We start from the raw sequence: 6,564 nt of genomic DNA on the forward strand, positions 1-6,564 counted from the left end.
AGGTCTAAGTTTGCAGTTTCATACACTGTTTTCTGAACTATGGGTAAGATTGCAGAATTTGAAAGATGATAATGGAGTACACAGGTGGTAGGTAGATTTTTAGAAAAACTGGCAGTGATAAAACTCAACCTTTACCTAATGTCTCAAGTGGGTTAGAATTGTATTTTCATATCTGACAGTCAAGAGCACCTCGAGCAGCACTGTAAAGCTATTTCTAATCCAGTATAAAAAAGGACTCACAGTCTGTAGAGGAAGTCCTAGTCTTCAGTAACCGGATGAAAAGGGAAGGTCAGAAAGCCAGGCCTGCTCCCTCCTTTCAGATTTATAGAGTAAGCAATCAGGAGAGGAAAAGGAGGAGTATGCTCAAAAGTGGAAAGCTCTTGGTTGCTAGGTCATTAGGATCAGAAAACAGCGATGAGGGCAAATAGACCTAATTTTGTCTCCAATAGAAGGTGGAGGCTTTTTCATTCTGAGCTGAATGTTCTTTGAGTTCCTTATGTGCTGTAGTTAATTTACTTTTGGAGTTACTCTGAAATACATACATAGATTTAGGTGAGATACCAGCACCTTCTTTGCTGAATGTTAAAGAACATTTAACATTAAAGAGTTCCTTATGTGCTGTAATTAATTTACTTTTGGAGTTACTCTGAAATACATACATAGATTTAGGTGAGATACCAGCACCTTCTTTGTATGATGGATTGCTATGCAAACCATTGAAATAAGCTGTTTCTTAGTGATAGGTGTGTAACTTGGGCTTACCCTTCACCTGGCTGCCAAAGCCACCTGCCTCGTTTTCCACAGCCTTAACCACTGCAGCCTTCACACTTCTCAGTTACACCTGCTGGTTTTTGGAAAAAAATGGTGAAAACTTACAGTGATGTTAATTCTAAATCCAATAAGATTTGAAAGGTCCATTTCTCCAAAGAGAAATGCAGACTGAGAGTTCCTTTTTCACTTAGTAGGTGATATGAAAGAAATTGCTAATATAAAATAGTATTTTTTGGCATTAGTAATAGCAGCAGCAGATTGACCAACACTGGCAAAAGAGCAGAGCAGCTTTGGCTTCAGACTCCCTGCAGCAGATTAAACAACCATGAAGAGGAGCCACGCGTTTTCTGCCAGGAATACTTAACAATACGTAACTAATGCTCCTTTCTTCGTTGGTTGTGCTCCATTTGTGAAATGTTGCACGACAAGCTGAAGCAATTCTCAGCTCTGAGCAGTTGTCAGAAGTCCTGTGCTGTCTCTTCTCCAAGCCACACGTTTTCCTACACTAGCTAGCACTCTGGTGGCTGCGTGGGGCTGCGGGTGAGACACTGAAAAGTAAGGGAAGCAGAAAATGAATCTACCAAGAAAGGGCAGGGAATGGATTCTGGAACGAGGGAAGGAACAAGAATGCTCATGAATGAACAGGGTGAGGCACAGAGGGAAGGCTCGTCTGACACCACAACAATCTTAACTCGATGGAAACTGGTTATGAGATCACACATAAAAGTGGAGGTTTCTTGTCTCTTCTACTCCGAAGCAAACGTGGGTGGCTGTCCAAGGGGCAGTCCCCTCCCACCGTTTCCATCTCTCTGATCTAGCATTGCTGTCCCATGCAGTGGCCTGGTTCTGTAAGCTCATGCAGTGGGATGCTAACCAGCTTCAACATACAGTTAGTGTACTGTGGGATCAGCACACTGAGCCAGAGCATCCTCCGGTTGCTTATGCTGTTCAAGTCAGGCAGTAAGGGAGGGACCCATGGCCTCCACTTTCAGGTCTTACAGTTTTGTTTGGAAAGCTTTGTTCGTACCTCTTGTAGCGAGGATGCAGAAGCAGACAGGCACCAGTGTAGTTACAGCTAGGAATTACGCCAACATGCTGTTAAAAGGAAGAATGGTAGACGTATAAACACACTGCGAGCATGCTGGAACAACAGTAAGCCTGGCTAGCACGTGGCAGAGCTGTTCTACTGCGGGAGCTGCGGAAGGGCAGAAATCAGCCTTGCAGATTACTGATGTTCATTTTCTGTGAAGTGGTTTGCAGCATCTTCAGCAGGTGTATATAGGAGTTTATCTGAAGGTGGCAATGGAACCCAGCGCATGTGGTTTTTATACTGTGCTAAACCATTCCAAGCTAAAGCCGGTGGAAAGGTGAAGGCTTGCAGTCTGAATTTGCTTGCTTTGGGTTCCAGTCTCACTTCAGTGACCTTCAAGTTTCCAATTCATCTGTAATCACAAGTTTTGCCATTATTGAAGAGATGGACTTCAATTGTAACTTTAATAGCACGTGTTCTTTTGCTGACAGTAATTACTGTGAAGTGACTAAGTAGTATTCCTGTCTCTCAGAAAGGATTGTTTCAGATTCCGTTATCGACTCCTGAAAAAAAACCCCAAACCTGTTCTCAGAAAGCAAGACTCTCTAATTCATGCTGCTTGGCCTTCCTTATGTTTTTAAAAATTAACCATGAGTACCCTGCAAATGTCATTATAATAATGGCTGTATTTGCTGATGAAATTTTCATCTGAACAGTATATGCTCTGATTTCTTTTCAGCACAATGCAGGATGACATTTTCATTCTACATGAACAGGAATATGATAGTTTGCTCGAATCAGTCTTCAAAACTGAGTTTTTAAGCCTCCTATCAAAACGATACGAAGAGAAGACACAAAGAAAACTACCTCTGAAATTTAGCAATACGTGAGTTATTTTTTTTTCAATGGGCTTTTAAGAATAAATAATCTTCTTGCCAAGGCAAATGAATGAGTGCTAGTTGTTGAGCCCCTGACACTTGGGGTTTTAAAATAAGAGGCAGCACAGTGTTAAGATCTATATGTGCAAGGAGACCAGACTTTCTGATTAGCTCATCAGAATAACAGATTAGGATTGTACCTGAGCCACCTGCCCCTTTCCACTGTCTCTGTGCATAGAAGAGTTGCCTTCGTTCTACTGAACACGGCATCCGACTGGAGGGTCGGTGGCTTTGTGCTCCGGAGCAGCTCTGTGCTAGCAGACCTGTGGCCCCGGAGCAGGGGCCGGGCAAAGCCAACCCCAGTGCAAACTCTCCATCTCTGTGCTGGCTGCTGCGTCCTGCCATGAGAAGGGAGCATCTTCTTCCAACTCCTTAACCTTGGCCCAGGAGTGGAAACATCATGATGAAGAGTTTGAAAGACGGTTCTGGAGACATAATGTAACAGTCTGAAATGCTGAAGTTTGCTGTGATGACAGAGAACTGCAGGGTGAGAGGATAATTCTGAAGGAACATCATTAAGTAAATGACATTGGGAACATTTTTTAGACACAAGCCTGAAAAGCTACGGAATGCTTGATGTGCATTTTAGGTGTAAGGACATGCTGGAAACTATCCCAACCAACGTGCTTTTGTTAATACTCCTACCCGTTAAGCAGACTAGCAACAGCAAGCCTTGGATTTGTACATTTATTCTATTTCCTTTGAAAAAGTGGAAGAATTATAGAAGGTAACAGGAGATTATTATTTTAGCTTGGGAAGGGTGTAGGAGGACAACTCCATATACAGGAGTATATGCAACATTCCTGTAGCATATACTCCTGTACGCTGGGAATCCAGAGCCAGTACCTGGAGTAAACCTTTTGTTCATGTAAGATGGAATCCGGGGTCTTGCCCAAAACCGAATCATAATTTCCTTAGCTCATATCTGATTACAGTTCAGAGCAGATGGATAGTGTGGAAAAGCTGTAAAGAACGTATATGTGTGTGTGTGTGTGCACACGCACGTGCACACACACGGAAAAAAATTTAAATTGGAAAGAATGAAGTATATGTATGCAAAAATGTTTACTCCCAGAACATGCACAAGGCCCACTCCTAAAGTATATATTGGCATATACATGCCAATATGTATACATACATCTAATGGTACATACAGAAGAATGTTCAGGAAGCTTGCTCCAGTAGAGTCTGCTGCAGAAGCAGTGATGTCCGATGGCAGACACATCTCTTACTCAGACCTTTGCACATTTTTCCCTAAAGCTCACTGTACTCCCCATTCTCTCCAGGGCATCTTCCTTTGAGTAGCTCTAACAGGAAATTTAAAACATCGATTAAGAACATTTTTAAAAGCAGGAAAAAGAGATTCAATTAGGTGGTTTATGTCAGCTGAGTCACTCGGGGAATACAGATTCTCAGTCTGAGCTTTCTATTTTTATATTTCTGAGTTACCTGCTGCCAAGTGATATTGTCCTGATTCAACATAGAAATGCTTTCTGGTTTTTTGTTCATGCTTATATTAGACTTGAAGTGAAGCTGAAAAAGGAGAGTTGGGGACCCTGGAGCAGTGGTGGTTCTCGACAAGTGCAGTTTATGCAGGGCCAAGGAGATATAGCCATTCTCAAGCCAAGTAATAAAGTGCTGCAGATCAGCATCGGACCAGGGCTACCAAAGAATTCCCGTAAGTTTGAATTTCCTTTAGAAGCTAGTGAATGGTTTAGAAATTGAGAGAATGGTTGACTCTTTCTCTGTGTGCTTGCCTCTAGCTTCAGCGTGTTCCCTATTATTTCTCTGTAACACTTAAAAGAAAAGGGAAGTTATAGATCCTAATGATATACAGCAGAATGCCCTGCTGCTCTGCCGTTGTGCTGGAGTTTTGTCACTTTCACTGTTTCTGAAATGTCTGAAATACTTTGTTCTGCAGCAAAAGAAATGAGGCATTTAGTTGCGTGACATAGTACAAATAGCACAATTGGCCAAGCATTTCGGGAAGAGTCACTCTGCTCTGAGCTCCTGCAGTTCCTACAGGCTTGCTGATGAAGCAGGGTCTGCATCAGGACAGGTGGTGGTGCGAGGAAGGGTACCCTCTGTACATCACTGAAGAATGAGCTGCCTCTCAGGTTTTGTGTCCTGCCTTTTTCTCATACTAATTACTAATGAGAAACAGGATAGTGAAAACTACTGCTGTGCCAGCTATCCATGGTTTATAAACAAGTTCATAAAACTAACGGTCTTTTGGGCCTCATTTACTGTAGTCTTGAGACAGATCTACTTTATAGCCTGTGGCTGAACTGGATCACAAAAGGGACAATATGCCCAAGTCATCCTTGCTGCACCTAAAGCTTTAGCACAACCTGACCAACACTGTCGGAGTCAGATTCGTTATTCCTCAAGATCAGCTCGTTCAGATCACAAGAGTAGGGGTCTGGCAGCCAGAAGGACTGAATGTAATTTTGGAAGGGTAACAAAATATTGTTGGTTTCTTTTAGGTCCAACTAGACGGAACTTTACCCAAAGTAGAGGGTATTCCAACAGGTCTCAAAGTCAGACTTACCCGATGAGAGCAGCACCACCTCCTCCTGGTAAGTCCTCTTAGCCTTGGACAGAAACAAAACCGTAATTTGGGCTTCCACTTCACTCTTGTAGTCTGGTAATTTTTACCCATTAAAAAAATAAAGGTTTAAAATCCTCTTTAAAAGATCCTGTCTGGAAAACACATTGTAGGCAATTTATGAAGTGTACTGTGGGAGTCTGCAGACAATCAAACTGGTATTTCACCAGATATCCTGGTTGTGATGGACACTGGCATGTTCAGCCACTTGGTATAAGACACTGAACCTAAAACCGGCCCCAGAGTCTTGTCCCCTTTCCTTTCTAGGGTAAAAGCTATACGCTTATCAAGCCGTAGATGATGCTTTGCAGTGAAACTGCTTTCAGTGCCAATAAACAATACAATGCAATTTATGTCTCATTGTCCTACCCTGTTACGTAACAACTTTTGTGTGTGCTGAATGCTGAGACCCATCAGCTGTGCCAGTAAGCAGCGTGGCTTTTTCTGCATGGGATTGATGTCATTAGGGTGTTTCACTTCTGCCCTTAAGAGATACAATTAATTTAGCCTGTGAACTCAGAGGAGAGAACAATATTCCATTGACCCAGCATTTCCCAAGTGTTTTCTTTTACTTATACTCCCAGAGTACTTTTTTTTAACAAAGCCTTCTCTTTCAGTCAGCTCCTGTTTAGAAGCACAATGCAAATGGTGTACGTTTGGTGTGCAACCAGTCTTGGTCACCAAATTAACTAGACAGTTCCCAGTCCTAGTAAAACCTCATAGCTGTATGAGTCAACGTAAGGACTGTGGGATCTGCAAGAACTGCTTGTAGTAAAGTGGGAGATTACTGTTGTTAAAGGAGTTAACCTGTATGCAAACACAGAGAGGAAATATTCATACAGGATGAGTTAAAGCAAGGAAAGTCTTCAAAAAAACCTCCTTCAGCAGTTTTATAGCTACAAAGAAGAGACAGAAACATTGGTTGAAGAAGCCTTGTGCCTGCAGACCAGGCCCAGACGTGCCTCATGTAGGTAAGGTAGTTTGGATGCAGATTTGCACACAAGTCCAAGGCACCAGTGGCTGCCCGTACCTGCGGCGTGGCCTTTTGTAACCGTATATCCCCCAGTGCTTGTGGCAGCTCCTGAACGGGCATGGCAGCAGAGAATCCTGATCAGAACAGCCTGCCTCTGCATACAGCAGGACACTGGGCTAACTTTCTGCGTGGGATTGAGGTCATCAGGGTGTTACACCTTTGCCCTAGAGAGGAAAAAAAAATA

The 6,564-nt window shown here is 42.8% G+C and overlaps 1 protein-coding gene across 1 annotated transcript in view; it reads left to right on the forward strand.

Moving 5' to 3' along the window:
• Window positions 1-5,318, forward strand: part of MYO1E (myosin IE) — a gene marked incomplete at both ends in the record, with an annotated part of 47,993 nt that extends 42,675 nt beyond the window's left edge. Inside the window, 3 exons of the mRNA XM_010083872.1 lie at window positions 2,541-2,687; window positions 4,260-4,417; window positions 5,226-5,318. Coding sequence (XP_010082174.1) covers window positions 2,541-2,687; window positions 4,260-4,417; window positions 5,226-5,318 — 398 coding nt within the window. The remainder of the gene's footprint in view (window positions 1-2,540; window positions 2,688-4,259; window positions 4,418-5,225) is intronic.
• Window positions 5,319-6,564: the final 1,246 nt, after the last annotated feature.

The sequence above is a fragment of the Pterocles gutturalis genome, unplaced genomic scaffold, assembly GCF_000699245.1.
Source record: "Pterocles gutturalis isolate BGI_N339 unplaced genomic scaffold, ASM69924v1 scaffold13520, whole genome shotgun sequence".
In the NCBI taxonomy this organism is placed as follows: Eukaryota; Metazoa; Chordata; class Aves; order Pterocliformes; family Pteroclidae; genus Pterocles; species Pterocles gutturalis.